The sequence below is a fragment of the Melospiza melodia genome, chromosome 15 (assembly GCF_035770615.1).
Source record: "Melospiza melodia melodia isolate bMelMel2 chromosome 15, bMelMel2.pri, whole genome shotgun sequence".
Classification (NCBI taxonomy): Eukaryota; Metazoa; Chordata; class Aves; order Passeriformes; family Passerellidae; genus Melospiza; species Melospiza melodia.
In genome coordinates this window covers 19,622,132-19,641,586 of record NC_086208.1, presented here as the reverse complement: position 1 = coordinate 19,641,586, position 19,455 = coordinate 19,622,132, and the positions used below count along the sequence as shown (strand labels likewise).

General features: G+C 46.6%; 1 protein-coding gene across 1 annotated transcript in view; it reads right to left on the bottom strand.

Moving 5' to 3' along the window:
* The window catches only part of PIAS1 (protein inhibitor of activated STAT 1), a 51,508-nt gene that overhangs the window by 18,879 nt on the left and 13,174 nt on the right, over positions 1 to 19,455 (bottom strand). The window contains exon 2 of the mRNA XM_063170012.1: positions 10,437 to 10,881. Coding sequence (XP_063026082.1) covers positions 10,437 to 10,881 — 445 coding nt within the window. The remainder of the gene's footprint in view (positions 1 to 10,436; positions 10,882 to 19,455) is intronic.

The window sequence follows — 19,455 nt, the reverse complement described above, 5'->3', positions numbered from 1 at the left end:
CTCTGACGTTTTTTCTTGAGATTTGTGGGATTTTTTTGTGTTTTCAGTGTGTTTGTGCAGTTACTGCTGCAGCCTCAAAGAGGAGACTTGGAAAGGGAGTGACAGGACAGGGGATGGGTTAAACTGGCCAGGAAATGGGGTTAGGTGGGATTTGGGAAGGAATTCCTCCCTGGGACTGTGGGGAGGGGATGGGATGGAATTCCCAGAGAAGCTCCCTGGATCCCTGGAATGGAACAAGGCTTGGAACACAAGAGAAGGCTTAGTGGAAGGTGTGGGGATGGGATCCATGGGATGGGATGGGATCCATGGGGTAAGATCCATGGGATGAGACGGGATGAGATCCATGGGATGAGATGGGATGGGATCCATGGGATGAGATGGGATGGGTTCCATGGGATGAGACGGGATGGGATCCATGGGATGAGACGGGATGGGATGGGATCCATGGGATGGGGATGGGATCCATGGGGTAAGATCCATGGGATGAGACGGGATGGGATCCATGGGATGAGATGGGATGGGATCCATGGGATGAGACGGGATGGGATCCATGGGATGGGGATGGGATAAGGGTAGGATCCATGGGATCCATGAAATGGGACAGAATCCATGGGATCCACAGGATGGGATGGGATCCATGGGATGAGATCCATGGGATGAGATGGGATGGGATCCATGGGATCCATAGGATGGGATCAATGGGATGGAATGGGATCCATGGGATGGGATGAGATCCATGGGATGAGATGGGATGAGATGGGATGGGATGGGATCCATGAGATGGGATGGGATCCATAGGTTGGGATCCATGGGATGGGATGGGATCCATGAGATGGGATGGGATCCATAGGATGGGATCCATGGGATGGGATTTCAGCTCCCTTCCAACCCAAACTCTCCTGGAATTCTGTGCTCACTGCCTGTGTCCCAGTGCCTGTGAGCACACCCTGATCCCTGCTGGATCCCTGCTGGATCCTGGTCCCAGAGAGCAGCCCTGCCTCCCCTCTGCCCAGCCCTCGCTGTGATTGCCAGGGGAGCACGGCCAGATTGCAACGAGGCAAGGGAAAGAAAAGCTGGTAATTAGGCAGAGATGCTTCAAAAGGCAATCAAAATATTTCCAAACTCCTGCCAGACGGAGCAGAGCAGGCACAGGGAGGCGGCAAGGAGCTCCCTGAAACCACAACTGAGTTATGGTCAGGCTCCTCAGCTACTCCCAGGATCCTGCTCTGCCCCTTGCATGTGCAGCTGCCTCTAAAAAAGAGACAAAATCTGATTTTTCTGTGTGGTTTTCTCTAATCTTCTCCCTTATCATCTTTCTATGCCCACATCCAGCCCGTTCCAGATCTGCTTACCCCACAAACGATGCGTGAAGATCCCACCAAACCACATTAAACACTGAGCAGCTGTTCCCCTAAAAACCAAATTTCTGTGGTTATCTCTGCCTCCAACTCCTCTATTCCCAAAGATCTGAGACTCTCCAAGGCAGGAACATTGGGAATTTGGAATTTCAGGGTGCAGAAAAGCTGACAGATTTCTGTTAATTCATCTGGTGTATCTGCTGTGTTTAAAACACCAAACAGATCCTGGCACATAATTTACTTTTAGAAGTTCTGGAGGATGACTAAACTAGAAAAATACAGTTTTAGACCAAAAAAAAAAAAAAATCATTCTGATGGCCACAAACACAACTGTGCCCTGCAAACAACGATTATTATTTAACAAAAGAAAGGTAAAAATAGATCTGCAATTGAAAACCAAGAGGATGGAAATAGAATTTATAATCCAATAACGCTGGAATCAAGCCAGGACAACAGAGTTAATATGGACATTCTTCAGAAAGATGCCAGGAATGTTTCTGGGGGGTTGGGTTCGTTGTCTCTTTTCCAGAACTATGATTTATTAAATATCAAAACATTTTCTTTTGTACTGTGAATGCAACAGACTTTGGAAAAGTCAAAATGCCTCAAAAGTTACAGAGTTTCGCCTCCCAAACTTTTCTTTTCCTAATTTCACCAACATTTCCTGAATTATTCCAGGCTTACCTCACTCCAGGAATGATCCAGGATTGGTACAGATTAACTGAGGGACAAAATTATACCTTGCTGGTTGTGGATTTCCTTAAAACACTTCACTGAGGTAAAAAGTTTCCAAAATTTGAGGGAAAACTGTTTTAATGCATGGTATTCACAGGGTCAAACCACTTAAAATTGTACAGGAATATAAATATAAATATAAATATAAATATAAATATAAATATAAATATAAATATAAATATAAATATAAATATAAATATAAATATAAATAGCCGCTGTATATATAAAATATATATGTATATCCACAGATCACTTGTTTAATAAATAAAAACGGTACAGAAAAGCCATTTTCTACTAATTCTGCTCTTTATTTTGGAAAACCCCTCCAGCACCAGTGTGAAAAAAAGAACCCAGCTTGAGTGGCTGCATTTTCTACAGCTCTAAAAATATTCTGTTCCACCTCACCAGTACCCAGGGCTAAAAATAGCCACACAATCTTTCTGCAGTAAAATACCTCTTGCTGTCTTGAGAAAAAGCCACTCTGAATTTCCACTCAGGCACAGACACCTTCAAATCCTTCAGGGATTTTTTGGGATCATGGAGTTGGGATGGTGATGCTTCCTAAGCACCAATGAACTGAGGTTCATCTTCCCACCAGCATCACCAATTATTAAATACTGAAGGGAATGTGTTAAAGAAAGGCTTGCACTAAAATTAAACTGCACTTTACACAAGAATTACCTAAGATGTCATTGCATGGGCCCATTCCCAATGATTCCCAATAATTGTGTTTATTTCCTAAGGTAAAAAGAGCTGTAAGGAAGAGGATGAGGAGCAGAGGAAACTTTTGCTGCATGCTGTAAGAAAAACAAGAGATGCCCAATTGGTTATTCACTAATTAATGGTCTGGATTAGCTGAATTTGTCCAAATATTAACCAGAAATGTGGAATTTCCTGGGACTTCCATAATTCCTCATGGAATTTCCAGGTTCCTCCTGTGCCCAGGGGCAGGAGGGAAGCTGGTCTGGGGTTTGGGATGGGAATCAGAACAAGGATTTTCCCCCCAAGGCTGGGGGGGACTGGGACAGCTCCCCAGGGAATGGGCACATTCCCAACAACTGCAGGAACATTGGGGCAATGCTCTCAGGGATGCACGAGGGGGATTTTGGGGTGTCTGTTCCCAGCCCAGGACATTCCCCAGTTCTTGTTTTCCCTCCCAAGACAGGTGAGGTGCCTCAATTTGCTTTTCCTTTAAACAACAGAAGGCATTTTATCAATTTATGTCCAATCCTCTATCAAACACCACTGCTGAAAATTTCACCACCACGTCCCAACCAGACCAAAACTGCCTAGATAAGGGCATAGCAAACATCTGACCTTTGAAAATGTGAGAATTCAGAGAGGTTTGAGTGCAAAGCCTGCTGCAGGGCAGGAAGCCCAGGATACCCCAGGCATGGGGAGCCCCTGGGATCCCCCTGCTCAGCTGGATATTCCCCAGCTGCCCCTGGAGCAGCAGCCAAGGCTGTGCTGGAGCTGTGGAGAAGCTCAATCCAAGGGGGTTTGGGGGAGGAAAACCCACCTTGATGGAGGAGCTCATCTTGATGCCTTGGGCAGGCTGAGCTGGAGCAGAGGCTGGGCAGAGTTCCAGAACAAAGCAGGGATTTATTGACAGCATCTCCTCCATGGATGCACCTTGGGCAGCACCAGAGCCCAGCCAGGGCTGCACCCAAGATGAACCCAAATGGCCCCAAAATGCACGGCCGGGCACGGGCTCTGTCCCTGGGATCAGCTCTGCTCCATTTGCACCTTGCAGTTCATTGTCCCATCCCAGCTTGAGCCCTGCAGTCCCACCCTGCTTGTTTTTCTCTCTCCAGCCCACGGGGTTTGTGCTCCTGGGCTGAGATTTGGGGCATTTGTGCTTGGTGCCCAGCTGGAGCAGGAATTGTTTTGTGTCCCTGCTCTGTGCACAGAGCTCACCATCCCCTCATGTGAAGCCCACACCCACCCACTAAACCTGAAAAATACAAAATCCAAACCTGAGGCATCAATCTCAGGATGGCCTTTAAAGCCAGCCCAAATTCTGGAGCTCCCCAGTAACCCAGTGTTTATTTACACATCAATGCTTCCTGCCTCTGAGCCCCCAGCTCTGTCATGCTCTGCAAGCAGCAGCACTGCCAGCCCACACCCCCCACTCCTGCATTTCCTGCTGCATTAAATGCAGCTGGAGCGAGCAGGATGGGGCTGGGAGCAGCCAGACCCTCTCAGCCATCACTAAATCCATCCCAGCCCATGCCAAAGCAGGGCTCTGCACCCCACAATCCAACGCCTGACACCCCTCAGCCATGCCCTACACAGGCTGTGGCATCCAGGAGATCTGAGCTCCAGAGCCAAGAGAAATCCCAAATTCCCACTGCTTTTTGTCCCACCTTGGCCATTCTGCTTCATTCCAATTATCACAATGGGTGCTGCATCCTTGACCTCTCCAAACCCTTCAAAACCACTTGAGGGGAGGCATTTTAGTGAACACCCAAACCCTTCTTGCCCTGCTGAGCCCTTCTGGCACCCCCACAGTCACAGCTGTGCCCAAAACACCCTGAGGAAAGGAAAGTGCCAGGGCCACGTTCCCCACCTTGGAACGGGTGAGAAACTGAGCCCTGGCTCTGGCCAGCTGCTGCATCCATCCCTTCAAATCCATTTTAGATTCTGTCCAACTCACAGTTAATCCTCAGGAGGAACAGGCAGAGCCACCCTGGGGGTGGGAAAGGAAGGGAGTAAAGAAATGTGAAGGAGCTGATTTGAAATTGTGCCTAAAGATATATATGAAAATAGCCTGGAAATACTCCAAGGGCTACAATTAATCCATAAATATTATGGATTTTATAACTCTTTCTGATATGTTGTATAAACACAAGACAGAAGAGATCAGCTGGAAGTTATGTGCAATTGGACAGACATTTATGTGAGATTATTCATTCTTTAAATCACTCATGGGGTGGAGCATTCCTGAAGACCTGCAGGAAGATCAGGGGACATTTCATGCCAACATTCCCAACTCTTCACTCTCCCAACCACCTCTGGGATGGATCCCAGCTCTCCTCTCCTGTATCCCTGGATCTCACCTGACCCAGCATTTTCCCTGAGGGAAGGAACACCACAGGATCCTCCTTGCTCAAATTCAGCCCCTTGATTCCTTCAGACACCTGAATTCCATCCCACAACTCCCACGCTGCTTTCAGCTTCGATATTTTAACTTTTATTGCTAAAAGCACCAAGTCAGCCACCTCAAAGGAGCAGCACAAAGCCAGCACTGCCACATCCCTGCTCTGGAGAAGTTCTCCTCTCAACAAGAAAAGCTTTTCCTCAGGCACAAGATGGGATTGCTGGGCCAGGGAGATGGGTTTTGTCCCTTGTTTGTCTTAACTCAGGATATTTTATATTTTCTGTGATTCCCAGTTCCATTCCAGCCATGTCTGGAAATATCCATGCCCTGTCAGGGCCTGGAAACTTTGGATATCCATGTCCAAAAAAAGTCCTTTGCAGGGCCTGGAAACTTTGTCAGGGCCTGGAATCTTGAACATCCATGTCCTGGAACCTTGGGACATCCATGTCCTGGAATCCTAGGACATCCATATCCTGGAATCCTGGGACATCCATGTCCTGGAACCTTGGGACATCCATATCCTGGAATCTTGAACATCCATGTCCTGGAATCCTGGGACATCCATGTCCTGGAACCTTGGGACATCCATGTCCTGGAATCCTGGGGACATCCCTGTCCTGGAACCTCACTGACCTCAGCTCCACACACAAGGAGATTGAGCAATCAGCTGAAGAAAACCTGAATAAATCCTTTTTTTAGGAGTTACCCATTTGCTTAAAGCTCTCTCAGCAGAAACTCTCAACTGTGGAAAGCTCATCCTGGGGCCCAGCACATGCAAACCCAAGTAAAGAACCCCAAATGTGCTGTAATTCCAGCTGAGCCCCAGCACAGAGCCAATATTTCACCCCGTTCTTGCACGGTTCAAAGCTGCAGGGCCGGAAGTCAGAGAACTCAAAGCTGAGTTGAGAATTTAGTGTTTTGTTGAACTTCCTCCCACAAAGTACATTTCAAAAAAATAATAAACACAGCAGACAGTAAAAGCGTGACTTTCATATAAACCATAATAGCAATTGCACAGAGCACGAGATCAGCTCGCTGATAGAGAAAAAGGAGAAATTCTTGCCAAACAAAACTTTCATGGGTTCCAGCCCGGCTCTCTCGTGCACTGAATTGTTTAATTGTTTAATGGCTGTACCTTGAACTACAGGCACCCTCAAGATTTTAGGCAGCTCAGCTGCAAGATCTGGCTCCGGGTCTGAGGCACCAGGATTGCTCACAGGAAAACCCAGGGAAAGTGCAAGGCACAAATGCAGGGTGGGAGTCAACCCTGAGGGGGAAATTGTGCTGCCTGCAGAAATCCTGCTAGCAGAGCACAGAAATGAAGGAATTAACCTGAGCCCTCCATCAAGAGTGCCTCAGTGGAGGCTCTGATGGAGCTGGAATTCTGCTGCCTCTGAGGGATAATGACTGATCTGTGCCTCTTCCTTCCAGGAGGCTGCAGGTAAAAATTCTCCTTTCTCTGGCTCGGATCCAGCTTCCAGCGCTGTGTTTGTATCGCTGAGAGATGAAGCACAGCAAATAAACTGCAGGAGGATGATCCTTGTGCCATTTGGACTGATTTTACACAGGAGGAGAGCTCACAGCCTCTTTAATCCTTTCAATTGGAAAAAAAAAATAAAACATCTTCATTTCCCTTACAGGTAAGTAAAGACCCTTAAGCCAGTTAAAATGTTTTTTGGAACAACTACACAGCTCCAGCAATTAGGAATGACATTTGCTGGAACAAGAGGCATTTTTAAGATGCTGTTTAACTATCTCATGTCCCTTACACAATAATCTGGCAAATTCTGGGCCTTGCTACTCACAGCAAACACATTTCAGCACACAAAAGAGATCTTATCTGTGTGTTAGGAGTTACTTTTAGAAAATGTGCTTAAAAAACAACCAATTAGCAATGTCTGTGCTCTGGGGGCTGGAAATGGGGGAATTAAGGCAGAGCTGCAGCTTCACTTGACAAACAACCTCAATTCTCCTCCTTAGATCCTATTAGGAGAACAACAGAGAAGCACAGGAATAAGGCAAACATTCCAACAAAGCCAGAGTGGGCAGCTTTTCCTTCAAACACAAAAAATCCTTATTAAAAAACTAAAAATCCCCGAAAATGGTGGTTAAGCAGGGGCAGAGAGCTGCAAGCACAGATTTCAGAACGAGGAGCTTTCCTGGCTGGCTGGGACACAAACCCATCCCATCCCCATGCTCTCTGCACTTGGCAGGGAGGGTGACTAATAAATGTGGATCAAATTCAACAGCTCCACTGCAAAGGAACAAATGGCTCTTTGTCTCACCCCAGCAGTGGCCAAGGAGCACTGGACGCGGCACTCAGGGCCTGGGCTGGGGACAAGGTGACTATCAAAGGCTGGACCCTGATCCTGGAGGGCTTTTCCAGCCTCAGGGATTCTGGGATCCAGCCCAGAACCCCAGGTTGCTGGTGGGAAGGGCAGGGATGGAGAAATCCCTGCATTCCATGAAGCCAGCCCAGCACATCCCTCTGAATCCCAGGCTGAGCTGCAGTCAAATATAAGAATTTCTATCTAAATATAAGAATTTCTGTTTCCTCCTTTTGTTCCTGACGGTACAAATAAGAGTTAGCAGATTTCATTTCCTTATCTGTTCCTCACATTAGCTGTGTGCTACCCACCCACACGAAATATTTGGGTACAGAATGCCTGCTCAAGTGCCCTGCTGGGCACCCTCCCTGCCCCGAGGCTCGCTCAAATTATTGCTTTTTCAACCAACCATCACCTCTCAAAGGGACAGAAACTGGAGCAAACCTTCCCAGCTGTGCCACCTGCCCATGGGAACAACCATGGGAACAATCCCAGCACCCAGGGATGTGCTTTGCCCGGTTTTATATCATTTCAGGAGGGTGTGAAGTTTGAATTACACAAATTCTCTCTCTCAAACACATTTTCTTTCCCTTCTGTTCCGAGCAGGCAGAGAATCATTCCAAACCCCACATCGGGTCATCAGTTCATCCTTGTGGGGGAGGGAACCAGAGTCAATTCAAAAGTCCTTTATCCCTATCCCATGAGTAATCTGATGGGAAAAAGCAAGCAGGAGATGCTGAAACACTGGCTCGATTCCAAGTTCTGAGTGGCTGCAGTAATATCTGCCAGTGGAAAACAAACCAGGGAACCCACACGTGGGACACTTGAGGAAACCCACACTGCTGGCAGCACACAGAAGGGTGCCCAGACCATCTGGGGCAAACCTTCTACAAATCATCTCAGATTTTGTTGCCAAAGTATCAGAAAATGCATAAATGGAGAAAATGAATCTGAGTCTGCTCAGGCTAGGGAGGGGCTGGGATGAATTCCCAGAGGAGCTGTGGCTGCCCTGGATCCCTGCAGTGTCCAAGGCCAGGGACAGTGGAAGGTGTGGGCATGGGCTTTAAGGTCCTCTCCAGCCCAAACCATTCCAGAATTTTATGATGGATACTGAAGCTCTCCCCCCAAACTCTCAGCTCAGAGGCTTTTTAATAGGATTCCTTCAGACAAACAGAAATCCCACACAAAACAAGCCCCAAACATTCCTGAAGTTACCACAAAGGAGAGGGATTGATTCCAAAGGTATCTGCTTGGAATTGCACTTCCATTTTCTTACCCTGACACTCCACAAAGGGGAGAAATATCCCATTGTCCATCAGCTCCTGAGGCCTGAGACCTGGCGGGGAGTGAATGATCCCAGGATTTGGGGTGAACGATGATCCCAGGATTTGGGGTGAATGCTGATCCCTGCATTTGGGGTGAATGCTGATCCCTGCATTTGGGGTGAATGCTGATCCCTGTGTTTGGGGTGAATGCTGATCCCAGGATTTGGGGTGAATGCTGATCCCTGCATTTGGGGTGAATGCTGATCCCTGCATTTGGGGTGAATGCTGATCCCTGTGTTTGGGGTGAATGCTGATCCCTGCATTTGGGGTGAATGATGATCCCTGCATTTGGGGTGAATGATGATCCCTGCGTTTGGGGTGCTCTGTCCCACTCAGAGCTGACAGCAAAGGGCTCTTCCCACATCCAGGAATAAATAACTAACTAAATAAATAAATGCACGCCATCACTCCTGCACTGGAATGTCTTGTGGAAATTCCAGCCTTTTCCTGAAGTATTTCTGCTGTAAAAGTGATGAGACACATACTGAGCACCTCATTAGCTCCCAGCACCAGCACTGCCTGGAATGGTTATTCAGCAATTAGGGTTCAGATTAAAGCTAAACAGATACAGTGCACCTCTGCAAAGAACACCTGAGCCAGAAGATCAAATTACCAAAATCTCTCTGCTTTTCCCTCCATTATAGCAGCTAAAGCAAAAAAAAAAAAAAAAAAAAAAAAAGCAAAATAGTGTGCCAGATCCTTCAGAAATGCACAGACAAGCTCAGCAGTCACACACCAGGCCTCCCACATCCCCCAGCCCTCCAGACTGTCACTGGAAAGTACCTGCTCAGCTTTGTTTACAAGGGATTTCTTCTGCAAAGGGCTTTTTTTTCTCACTCACCCACCCTCTCTCCCCTGATCTCCTCTCACCAATCTGCTCCTCCTACCAGCAGGGAATCTTTGCTGGGCTTTCAAGCCAGCTGAAGGTTCCACCACACAGAAATCACCAGGCCTGGTGCATTTAGGCAATATTGAGCAGTATTAGAAGGTAACCATGCTGTGAAGTGGAGCCTGGAAAATCACACATTACATAATGCTCTGGGAGCAGCACATTCTCCTCAGCAGCTCCACCAGTGATTTATACCTTCACACAAAAATCAGCTGCAAGGAAAGTAGCCACAACTGCAAAAGAACCCTAAATTCAGATGCTCAGGCTGTAATGGATCCAGCAAATTTCCAGCCTGGCACTCCTTCCCAGCACGGCTGAGAACATTCTAGAAGCCCGACAGATTTGGGGGTAGTTCTGTTTACTTTGGGTTTTTTTTTTAATAATGAAACTCTGTGGTTTATAAGAACTACTGAAAGCAGACCGGTTTTTTTCCCTTTTTTTTTTTTTTTCTAAGATTTAGTTTGTTTTTTCTCAAAGCCCCCCCCTTAAAATAACGGATGTTTAAACCATATTTAGAGGCTCAGCTAAAGCAACTAATGAGTGTTAGGTAAGATGTCTCTCCATGTAGAACAATCTGTTCCAAAAGTTACCAAAAATAGCAATTCTCTAAACACTGCTGTGATGCAATATTTAACCCCTCGCTGCAGCAGCAGCAGCAGAACTTGACCATTTTCCCCCAAAGCCTGCAGGAGCTCTCCTTACCTAGGCTGGTGGGTTTGATCAGCTCATCCAACAAGTCATAAAAGGGGAGTTTCTGCAGCTTGATGTCGGGGTGCACGGGGTGCAGGGCCGAGGTGAGGTGGGGCAGTTCCAGTTCGTGTTTGGGTCCCAGCAGCGACACGGGGAGCAGGGGGGACGTGGCGGGGTGGCCGTCGTAGCCCAGCTGTGGAATGGCGGAGGGCGACAGCGCGGCCGGCATGGAGCTCGAGTGCACGCTGGGGAGGGACAGGTCTGCCGGGGTCATGATTTTCTGGGGGAACCTTCTCCTATAGAGTTCTTTGATTTTCATCTGGACGGCGGGGCTGCAGCCGGCCTTGAGCAGGTGCAGGGCTTTGGTCAGCAGTTCGTGTTTGCGGCCGTGCTTGTTCCTGCCCGCGTAGCCCAGCAGCACCTGCAGCTCCGACACTCGAAGGCTCATAACCATTTGCTTCAAAGAGACAAAACACAGGGTCAACAGGTGAATTCTGCACCCTCACAAACAAACCACAGGGTTAACAAGTGAATTCAGTACCCTCACCAAGGCTCAGAACCATTTGCTTCAAAGAGACAAAACACAGGGTCAACAGGTGAATTCAGCACCCTCACAAACAAACCACAGGGTTAACAAGTGAATTCAGTACCCTCACCCAAAGCTCAGAACCATTTGCTTCAAAGAAACAAACCAAAGGGTTAACAGGTGAATTCAGCACCCTCACCAAGGCTCAGAACCATTTGCTTCAAAGAAACAAAACACAGGGTTAACAGCTGAATTCAGTACCCTCACCCAAGGCTCAGAACCATTTGCTTCAAAGAAACAAACCAAGGAGTTAACAGGTGAATTCCAGAATCCTCACCAGAAACAAAACAAAGGGTTAACAGGTGACTTTCAGCACCCTCAACAGGGCTCAGAACCATTTGCTTCAGAGAAACAAAACAAAGGGTTAACAGGTGAATTCAGCACCCTCACCCAAGGCTTATAACCATTTGCTTCAAAGAAATAAACCAAAGAGTTAACAGGTGACTTTCGGCACCCTCACAAACAAAGGGTTAACAGGTGACTTCAGTATCCTCACCAGAAACAAAATAAAAGGGTTAAGAGGTGAGTTTCAGCATCCTCACCCAAGGCTTATAACCATTTGCTTCAAAGAAACAAAACAAAGGGTTAACAGGTAAATTCCAGAATCCTCACCAGAAACAAAAACAAAGAATTAACAGGTGACTTCAGCATCCTCACTACACCAGAAAGGGCTTGAAGCCCGTTAAGCATTAAGTTTTCAAGGCTCTGTGCCCCTGCTCTGCCCCCTTTTACAATGCTCAGTATTTAATATAATGCTCAGTATTTATTACAATGCTCAGTGTTTACTTTCAAGTCTACAGTGAGAGATTTCTAAAGGCATTTCCATTCCCTGGGCAAAAAGCTGAGAAAAGGACTCGGCGCAAAATAAAGGTTGTAACTAATTATTTGTTAATCACTTGCTGGAATCTCTGATGGTATGAATTTTTTCTTGCTCTAGCTGGATGTAAAAGCAGCTGTGCACTGACAACATCCAAGCTCAACTCCAAACACACTCCCACGAGCTTCCCTCAGCTCCTGCCATGCAGCAGAACTGACCCACACAGGTTCAGAGAAAGGAGATCAATGTCACTAAAAGGAGAGGGAACATAATCCCATTTGAGCCTTGTCACCTTCCTGGGTTAAAGGAGACTTCCTCCCCTTCCACCTCTGCTCTGCTCCCAGCAGAGCTGTGGGTCCTGTTTGGATGGGAAGCTGGGCTTTGCCCTCTGCTAATTAGCATCTTCATTAGCACAGCCATTTAGTGCCTCCCAACAGGATCCAATGAATCACACTGGTACAACTTGTCACCTGGCTCACTTCTCCCGGAACTGAGGAAAACACTTCCCAAACCAGTGAAACCAGTAATCACCAGTGTGCATCAACTGGGCAGGCAGGAGCCAGAAAATCAACTTCAGGGTCTGGCTTTCATTGAAAAATACATTTCAGAGCTTGGCAGGGGCTTGCTCATCATCAGAACGCCTGAGAGTCCAGCTGGAATGATGATATCCCTTCAGAAATTTGGATTCCCAAGGAATCATAAAGAAATACAATGCCTAAAACCCATCGATGTGCCAGGCTGCCTGAATCTTCTGCAGGAAACACACTGAATATTCTGTAGTGAACCCCAGAAGATCTGATTCCAGACAACACTTGATGGATGGATTTGGGACCAAAGCAGCAAATGCAGCACACGAGGGAGGGCTCTGCAATTTCCCAGCCACTGAAGGATGAAGACCCAAACCAGAATTTGCATTTGACATCTCTGAATTTGACTACAAATGCTCCCATTCCTCTCTGCTCCTTCAAACTGTGCAAACTACTCAGTCTCAAACACTGCTCTGATTTTTTCCACGTTAATTCTCAAACCTGAAGTGCCAAGATTAGAAAGGTGCTACCCTGGCTTTAACAAAACCAGCCCAAACTCCCATCATCTCAGAGCTTCAGTACCTGCCAGAGATCTTCACTGCCCAGGTGTCCATGGGAGGTTTTCCCTCCACTGAAACTGCTCCTGGTATTTAAAAGCCCTAACTGAGATGATTCATGTCTTTAATGAGGTTTGCAGCAGCCACACTGAAGTCAAAATTGCCACGAGATTTCTGCTCTGCTGAACCACAGCTTGGGAACCTCGCTGCAAATCCTTGTTTCAGCCTTCCACAAACCCTCTGGATGGAACTGGAGTTGTTTTATTTCCCTGAATACCCCAAGAACCTTCTTCACACTCAACTCTGAGACTGTCAGAAAGCCACTAATGAGAACAGACGAGGTACTTGGTAAGAAATGAAGATGTCTTAAAAGAATAAGGCATTTCAGCTCCAATCTGAAGTGTTGACAGCTGAAAGGAAAGTGAAACAAATAGATTTGAAACATGGAAAAACACTATTTATAATGCTATACAAACACTTCTTCAACAGAATGAGTAGTTACAGCTGAAGGGTTTAATGCCATCACCATTAAGAGTCACTTCCTGAACAGGCAGAACCTCTCAGAGCTTCACTCTGTTCTTGTTTTGTGATAAACTCACGGGCTCAGCTCGCCAAGAGCACGAGAGGATTAAGAAATAACCGAGGCAAGGGAGAAGCTCCTGCTCCACGCTGAATAATTCCCATTTGTAAGGTAAAGGCGAGCTGGAATGAGCACACGGAGAGCAGGGGCCGTGCTGGAGCCAGCTCAGAGCCCAAAACAAACAAAATCCCCACATCTTCCCCACCCCGCGCATTCCTGCACAGGAGGACAAGAACAATTTTGTTTGCAGTGCTCAGGGCCTTGACAGATCCATCCCTAAAACCAGCAATAAACCTGGTGGGTTTATTACACTTCCATAATTTATAGATAAACCTTCTTTCCACATCACAGAGGGGCAATGCCTCAAACCATGCCCACCTTGCACAGGCCCCTAGGAAGCTGAGCTGGGAAAAGTTCCTACAACACCAACAGGAGAATTCCTGTCCCTCCTCCAACCCAGCTGGGGTTTACAGGGCCCAACCTGTGGGAAATGGATTCGTAAGAGATAAGAAATGCTGACTTAGAAATGCCATGGAATAGGGCAGACATTGCTGAAAGAACTAGAAACTATTTCAAAGGATGGCCTAACAAATAAAACTAGATATTTTAGAGAAATAAAACTTTGAGATATGCATTGTGGTACGACTCACAAAGGGTAATTTTAGATGACTGGCTTTAAGGCATTTACAGCATGGTGTGGCTAAAGCTGATAGACCAAGAAACACTTAAATGTAATTAGGAAATAGTTGGCTGCTGATTGTGATCCTGTGAATTATAACATCTGAATTGTCTCACCCTTCACATGAGACTGAAAATAGAATAAAAGTTTTAAACCACATCTCAGTTGCCCCATCTCTGGGTCAGGAAAGGGCATAATCTGACACCAGCCCAGCTCCACAGCAGAAACCCAAGCCCTCCCCATGCTCTGATCCATGGTATCCTAACCCTGGGACAGGCAGGATAGCACAACCCCAGTGCTGCCAAACACACCAGGAAAATCCAGGAAAAGCCTCAATTGCTCCCATTTTCTCTGTCCCATCTCAACTCCAAGCCCTGGCTGGCTCAGCTGCAGCAGCAGAGCTGAAGGGCAGAGACACAGAAAGTTCTGCTGCAGGAAATGTTGCATTTCTCTCCTGTGGCCTGCAGCAGGGGAGCACAAAGATCGGGGGCACCTGCCAGGTACAAACCCCAGCACAAAGACTGCCCCCAAATAACAAACACCTGCCCCAGCCCTGGCTGCTGAGCAGAACTGCCAAAATGTTGGGATCTCCCTATGCTAACAGGAAATAAAGCAACAAAACAACAACAAAAAGCTGAACTGCAGAGAAATGAAAGGAGGCACAGCTCCCAAGGACTGGCTGCAGAGAAATCCTGCCCGCTGCAATTCCAGGTGTTTGTTGTGGGAATATCCATTCCTGCACACAGCACTACAGTGCACAAGGAATTGATGTCGTTTGGCTCCAAAAAGGTCGAAGTTTTGGCACTCAGCTTCAAACTGGTTTTTAACAAATCCCAGCCTCAAGCACACACTGGTATTGTGCATTCTGGCACTGAGGGGACACTCAATGCTCAAAAAGAGGATGAGGATGGTGAGAGACATTCTTCACAGAGTGAAAGTCAGAAGAAGCTTTCCAGAAGCCCAGCTGAGCAGGGGGTGGTGGCACATTTCTGCTCTGCCTGCCTGTGAACACCTTCCTGGAGCGAGGAGGGATCTCTGAACACACCTCTGACATTTCCTGCTCCACAACCCAGCCCAAGCCCGCGCTCCTGCACCAAAACTGCATCACTCGTGGATTCCTCATCCCTGCACCCCAGCTCCAGCAGCACGGCCTCCCCAAACCCCTCAGGGCACCCAACCAGCCCCACAGCTGCCTGTGAGAGGTGGCAAAGAGCCCGGGCTGTTTTCCCTCCGCCCTGTTTGCACCGGGTCCAACCTGGGCCATTTTCCTGCCCGCGTCACCCCCAGCACTTCATGCCGTTCCTGCTGCTGCAGGAGCATCCCAAATTTCTGTGTGTTGAGGAAACACTCTGAAAGAACCCACCTGCAAACAAGGAGTGTTCCGCCAAGGAGATTTGGAAAAAAATAATTGAAATATATGGCAGTAATCCATGGGCAGCACTGATGCCATTCCCCTCAGGCTCTCTGGTGATTGATTACCCATAGGGAAGGGATCTTCTACCTACAGCTCTTGCCCAAAATAATCAGGGCATTTTAAAAAAAGCTATTAAAGATGAAAACTGGTAAGAAGGTAAGAATCATTTACTTGGATTTTCTCTGCAACAGCAACAGCAGAGATGAAATTTGGCTTTCCACACAAACCCAGTTGTTCCAGCCAAGGAAAGATTCCCAGACTGAGCTCCAGGAATTCCAGCCCTCAGCACAGCTTAGCAGCTCAGAGCATTTTCAGGAGATGCATCTGGCCTCCATGACCTACGAAAATCAGGAATTAAGCTTAAAAATAAATAAAATCCAAGTGTAGGTGCCTCTGGATAAGACATTCCCTGCATAACCTGTGGCTGGTCCCACAGGCACTGATTATTCAGGGAAATAATCTGTGAACCTGAATTATTTTCCCCATTTTTAGAAGGGAGGGACTTGTCTGAGAGGTAAAAACCAATATTTATTTATATTTTAATAAACTGAGCAGCATCCACAGAGTGAGGGACAAGGCTGAGCATTTTTCACCCATCCAGCAGCACCAAAACTGTCCTCAAAGCAAAATATTCAAATCCAAGTTTGATCCCTGTTTTTTTAAAAGGACATTTCTCCAGTTATCAGCCCTAGGATCTATCAGGAGAACCCAACGAGTTATTCCTGGATGTTTATGATAAGCAGAAGCAGGGAATAAGCCTCCAAAACATATTTAAATTATTTGCCAGAACAACAAGAAGCATTTGGCTTGGGCCCACATCACATTCTGTGCCTAAAGCAATCCAACAGGTCCTCCCCATTAACCTGAAAGATAAAGGGGGGAAATATAGGAATAAAAAAAAAAACAAAACACCTCAAACCCCAGTGAAAAGATGGAAGAGAATGAGTAAAAAGAGAGAAAAAAAATAAATGGGAGATCATCAATTTATAAACAGCAATTTCAGGCAGTGATAGTAAATTTGTTATTAAAAACACAGTGATTAGCTTTAGTGATCTTTTAGTAATTAAGGGTCGTTATGACTGAAGAGAGCAAGCTCTGCAGCAAATTCCTTCACAGGTGAAGGACAACACCAATGGAAATTTCCCCCTTATCAAAAAGGAATTCTGGAATCACTTCCAAAAGACAGGTAAAAAAAACGTAAAATTGATCTTTTTCCTCTCTAAGAAAAGCAATGAGGAAGTGTCAGACAAGTATGGAAATGGTTCTGAATGAATCCCAGTAAACTCCAGGCCTCAGCTGTAAAAATACAGCTCCTGCAAGCTCTGAGCAGCCTCCTTAACCCCTGAGAGGAACGTTCTGGAAAAGTGACACTCACACAGAACCTGGCCAATCACAAAGGTTAAAACATCCCCATTTTTAATAACCCGCATCCCCTAGCCCTAAATCCCACCTGCAAGGCTCATCTAAGGAAACTCTCAAGGCTGAACTATAAAAATTGAGCTCTTTCTCCCCAAAATCTGCAGGAGGGAGTGAGGCAAACCCGGGAAGCTGCAGGGACAGCCTGGGACTTCCTGCCTTTGTCCAGCAACCACAACAGCCACAGGTTGGAGCCCCTGCAATTCAGAGCACAGCAGAACAATCATAAATATGCAACATCCTCCAGGCTTTAAGGAGGGCTCCATCAGGAAAAGCTCTTTTTTGGCACCTGCAGGGTTTTGGGAATGGAGGCAGAACCAGAGGAGTGAAGGAACCAGGCAGCAGCAGGTTTAAATATGGTTTTGTTGCACATACAAGAGGATTGAGGATTTCTTCATCAAAGAAAGCTCTGTTTGCACAGGGTATCAGTGCTCAGAAAGGCCAGGCTGGAATTGTAGGAGCAAACTGACAGGCTTGAAACAGTAAAAATCAGCCAACAAAACAATGCTGGAAATGCCCCAACAGCCTGGGCAGAGCTGCTGATGGCACCCCAGAGATCTGGGCTCCCTTAAATTCAACCTGCATTCCTGATTTCCCCAGTAATGCATTCCCTGCCACAGAGCTGCAGCCAGCAGGTGTTATTTACCTTTGCAGGCTCACAAACAGCAGATTTCCTTGTCAATTCAATGGCTGCAAACCTATTTATAGAAACATCCTGACCCTTGAGCCAGCCTTCTCAGCCTTTACCATTCTGTGATTGTGCCATTTTCAACTCAGCTTCTACACCTTTAAGCTCAGTGCTAACATTAAGAAGCTGGCAGGGAGGAAATCATAAAATCTGCAGCGCCTGAGGTGGAAGTTCTGGGCAGGATCTCCCACCAAAATCCTTCTGTACCAGCGCATGCAAGCACAGAACTTGGAATTCTACAGATAATTAACCCAAGGAATATTCCCCTGGCAAGCAGTTATTCTAGTTTATATTTATTATGTTGGTAAAACCTGACTAGCCCCAAATTCAGTGAGTTTTAGGAAGCTCAGTGATGCTGTTTCATACCTGAACACCAATAAGTGCCCAAATTCACTTTTAGGAAGCTCAGTGATGCTGTTTCCTAAAAAAGAGTTTCCTAAATCCAGCGTCCTCTCAGAATCACAGCTTCTAACCAAAATAAAACAACTGCAAACACCAATACAAGATCAAAATAAAACAACTTGAATATAAAATCAAAATAAAACAACCTGAACACCAATAAATGCCCAAATCCAGTTTTAGGAAGCTCAGTGCTGCTGTTCCATACCTGAACACCAATAAATGCCCAAATGCAGTTTTAGGAAGCTCAGTGCTGCTGTTCCATACCTGAACACCAATAAATGCCCAAACTCAGTTTTAGGAAGCTCAGTGCTGCTGTTCCATACCTGAACACCAATAAACTGAAATTCCAGCCTGTAAATTCCAGCCAGAGCTCTCCAGCTAATCCCACCCCAGTGATGTCACCGAGTTCTTTGGGATGTCTGTCACTGCCTGGATCCCAAAAACCCACGGTGATAAAAGTCCCAAAACTCAGTGACGAGTGACAGGATACTGGAAAAACAAACAGAGGCAGCCCCAGCCCCCTGAACTGCTGCTGGGCAAAGGCAGAATTTGGAATTTTTAACATAATCCCCACCTTTTAAAGGTTGTCCTGTGCTTTTGGCAGATGCCTGTGGGATTTTGCTGTGCTCTGGGAGATGGGAAATACCTAAACCTGGCACTTCAGTGCCCTTCTAGACCCCAAATCCAGCCCTTTTCCTACAGTTTTTCCTCTGAGAGGGAGATCCAGCCAAACTGTGTGACCAAACACCCAAATTCAGAGTCTGCCCACTGAATCTTGCGGGGTTTTCTTGTAGGATCCAGCCACAGACCAGACCCCCAAATTCAGAGTTTGCTCACTGAACCCTGTGGGGTTTTTGAGTGGTGGCAATGAGGACACACCAAGCAGGCTGGGCAGAGCTGCTGGGGCAGGGATTTGCTCCAGCTGCGAGAGAGATTTGTTAGGAGAGGTCTGCCAAGACTTAAGTCATGTCTAAAGCAGGTTTGATTTAAAGCAAGGCCCGTTTTATCTTAATCCGTAACGAAAGTTTTAGCAGGCCCAGGAGAATTTCCCTGCTAGGTGAAGGATATTATTACTTTTGGTATTAAATAAGGTTGCCGACACAGTGGTAATCTCCATTTTCTTGGAGGCTCCAGGTTCTTTTCAGCCACGCTTAAACTTAATTGTCCCTGGTGTTTTTTTCTTGTAGCAGCTGGGAATGATTTCCACGCGGAGCAAAGGCAGAAATTCCAGTTTAGGAATTCCTGGATCTGCCACAGGAGCCTCTCTGCAAACACACCTGAGGCTAAGGGTGAACACAATTATCTGGGAGAGGGTCAGTGCCAGACAAATTGAGTTTTTATGGAGAATGTTCTGCAGCAAAGCCT